General features: G+C 30.0%; 1 protein-coding gene across 2 annotated transcripts; it reads left to right on the top strand.

Annotated features, from left to right (window-relative positions):
- The first annotated feature begins 6 nt into the window (after positions 1-6).
- On the top strand, positions 7-3391 carry LOC112465462. 2 transcript variants are annotated; one of them, XM_025033022.1, is made up of 3 exons: positions 7-177; positions 2937-3027; positions 3097-3391. In XM_025033022.1, exons 1-3 carry the CDS (start codon positions 159-161, stop codon positions 3302-3304), a joined length of 318 nt encoding a protein of 105 aa, XP_024888790.1. In that variant the 5' UTR covers positions 7-158; the 3' UTR covers positions 3305-3391. The 2 variants fall into 2 exon arrangements, with proteins under 2 accessions (XP_024888790.1, XP_024888791.1); XM_025033023.1 differs by having other exon boundaries at positions 7-181.
- The last annotated feature ends 320 nt before the right edge of the window (positions 3392-3711 follow it).

Raw genomic sequence — 3711 nt, 5'->3', positions numbered from 1 at the left:
GTGAGTTTAATCGGAGGATCAAGTTAATCGGAGACTGTGAAATCGGCCCTTACTGCGTAATTTACAAAATAATAAATTGTGGTATAAAAAACTATAGCCTGATCTGGCTTCCAAGATGCTGCCGCGTCCTTCATGGATTTGATTCCGACGTTTCACCTATGAAAAACGCGAATCAGATTAAGTATTTTATTACACCATAAAAGTCTAAAATATAAAAAAATATAGCCGTAATGAAACAAAATTCTTTACTAGTTATCAATATGCCGTAAATATTGAAATTTTATCGTTTATTAGTCTGTTGACAAAAACTAACCTAACATAACCTAAACTTAATGACTCGTCTACAATAGCCGCAACAGTATGCAGTAAAACGTAAGTAGTAAGCTGTTGACTAATGGGATTTTTACAATTCAAGAATAATTGACTGTGGTTGGTCAATAGCTTACTGCTCACGTCTTACTGCATACTTTTACGGCTATTGTGTAGACGAGCCATAATTGTAATGCAATGACTTATCGTTATATTTATTTGTCGAAGGTGTACGCATCCTTATTAAGAGATCGACGTGAGATTAATTATGCGAAAAACAAAATCAATGTATGACCGGACACCTCAGTATCGAAAGCAATTACTGAATAGAGCTGTTAAATGTAACAAAAGTAGCACTCTTTCTTCTCCTGCCGCAACACAAAGAGTAAAATATAATGTAGAACATTCTGTTTCCTCTTCTTATCATAAGACGGATCAATGTGATTGGAATTGTATGCATTATAAGCATTGCAAGAAGAAAATAATAATCATGATGATTTATGTCTCCATGGTGATAATATTACTCCAGATTGTTCTGTGGCTTTGGATTTATCTGCAATATCAAATGAGTTATCCAATGATAAATATCTTCAAGTACATGACTTATGTAAAAAATGTAATCTATGTATATGCTTTCTTCATTGTGGAGAATGCTTTCACAAAGATAAATAATTATGATAAAAGTGACAAAGAATTTAATACTTATTGTGAAACTCTATCTTTTGAGGATAAACTTGCACAGTGAGCATTAGATACTAAAATAAATCATCACCAACTACAATTTTTGCTTTCTGAGTGCTCAGACAAAAAATTACCTAAAGACTCAAGAACTTTAATGAAAACATCACTAAAATTAATTGTACTTCGCAGTGTGCCACCGGGACAATATTGGCACAATAGCCTTGCTAAACAACTTCGTATTTTATACAATGACACGAATATCACAGAACTGAAATTAACATTTAATATTGATGGTGTACCAATATCTTCATCTTCATCAAGTACATTGTGGCCTATATTATGTTCAGTTGAAGGTTCTTAAAATGTTTTCCCTGTTGGTATATATTATGGGTATTCAAAACCAGAATGTAGTAATATATTTTAAAAATAATTTTTTGATGAGTTAAAAATGTCAAAATGGATTATTAATCGATAATCGTTTAATTGTTGTAAAGGTTGGTTTTTTTTGTTGCGATGCTCCAGCAAAATTTTTTGTTCTAAAAATTTGTGGTTACAATGCTTTTTATGGATGTACAAAATGCAAACAATGTGGAATTAGACTAAACAATAGAACAACTTTTCCTTTATCCAACTGTGATCTAAGAAGTGATGAAGAATGAACATCATAAAGACACTACCATCTTAGATGAAATTCCAAGACTTGGTCTTGTATCTTGTTTTGTACTGGATTATATGCATCTCGTCTGTCTAGAGGTTGTAAAAAAATTACTTCTGCTTCTTTTATTTGGTCCCCGTAAAGTTAAAATAGGTTTAAAGTTAGCAAGTGACATATCTCAGCACTTAATCAGTTTAAAAAAGAATATTCCTGTTGAATTTAATAGAAAACTTCGATCTCTAGAGTTTGTTCATAAATATAAAGCAACTGAATTAAGATTAATTCTTTTATATTTAGGGCCCATTGTATTCCGTCATCTGAATGAAGATATTTATAATAATTTCCTGTCTTTGCATGTAGCAATTCGTATATTAGCCAGCCCAAACCTATGTTTGAAATTTAATAACTATGCTCATCAACTCCTTCTCAACTTTGTTGAAGGCTTTAAGTTGTTATATGGTGAAGAATACGTTAGTCATAACATTCATGGGCTAACTCATTTAGCGCAAGATATTCTATAATTTGGTAACCTAGACAATTTCAGTGCCTTTAAATTTGAAAATTTTATGCAAATTTTCAAGTATTTTGTTAGAAAAGGTGAGAAACCTCTGCAACGGATAGCACGATGAACGATGATATTCGGAATATAGTATACATAAAAAAGATGTTCAGGTTTCAAAGATTAGTTTCATAAGTGTTCATATTGATGGGTCAGTACTTGCTGTTTTCCTCAGTTTAAATTTCTTTCTTTACCCGGTGGCATATCATTAAATATATCAAAAGAAGCAGATTTTTTTGTACTCTTGTTGATGGTACTATAATTTTGTGTGAAAATTTTGCATCTAGTAACACTGATGATAACGATATGATGGTAATAGGTAGAAAATTTTTGCTTATGGAAGATTTGTTGCCCCCATCATTTCCATTACTTGATCTTGGTTGCTTTCATGTCTATGGATTTTATCGTCATTACAATGCTGGACTGTGAATAAAATCAAGCAGAAATGTGTAACATTGCTTTTCAAGAATGGTTATGCTACGTTTTCTTTGTTTTATCATTAGTACAATAATTATATAATTAGCAAAAAAATATTAAAAAATTATATGAATAATTTTATTATAAGAAAAAAATTTTAAATTTTTGTTTTCTTTTTATGTATATTTAGAAACAATGACGTTTAGTATAGTAGAGTTTGAAGACGGCGACGTTGATGTAATATGTACAAACTTTTAAGATAGTGATAGCTCATCGTTTTTTCTTTTTTAATTATGTTTATTCTTATCTGTGTAGGTGCAACTAGGCATACTAAACATATAGATACAATGGTTGCACCTGATGCTACTGAGGAAGATGTTCGTCAGTCAATTGGCCGAGCTAAAACGTAAGTAACTTACTGTGTTAATCTCGTTTTTCGTTTATGTTAATTCTAATTTTTTTTTATTCTTGACAGATGGGAACCAAAGCAGCAGAATGAAAGTAATTTAGATCTTCATGAACATATGTTTGAAACGGAAGAAACCTCTATTTTGAATGAAAGTGGTAAACAAAGTGAAGCTTCTTTAACTGATGTGGAAGATAACAGTAACAACCACTTTCCTGATATTAATAATAAAAAACTAGTTCCTTATGTTAAAGACTCAGATGATAATTCGTCATAGTAGCCTATAATGTCATTAAAAAAAAATTGACGAATGTAGGTATTGCGCTTTATATATTAAAAGTAATATTTTTATTTTTCCTCCACACACAGTAATACTATACAAAATATCAAAAAGTTTTTAGTTATATATAATGAATTGTAATATGCTTTGCATTATACAACTTTATTAATTTTATAATTTTGTTTTTTCATGTGGCTAAAGTTTATTATCATATTATATAATATGCTGTGATGTTAAAATGTATGAGAGATAGATATAATTATATATTTCTTTATTATTAACAATTTTTATTAACAATAAATATAAATATAAGTATCTTTGCTCGTCTGAAGCAAAAGCTAATTGTATGTTTCGGCCTGTATTACGAGCGATATTCAGGTGTTAATAAAAAATTTTTACATTTG

Source organism: Temnothorax curvispinosus, unplaced genomic scaffold, assembly GCF_003070985.1.
Source record: "Temnothorax curvispinosus isolate PA1 unplaced genomic scaffold, ASM307098v1 QBEX01015208.1, whole genome shotgun sequence".
In the NCBI taxonomy this organism is placed as follows: Eukaryota; Metazoa; Arthropoda; class Insecta; order Hymenoptera; family Formicidae; genus Temnothorax; species Temnothorax curvispinosus.
The sequence above is the reverse complement of the archived record's forward strand: the minus strand, read 5'-3'. Positions and strand labels throughout refer to the sequence as shown.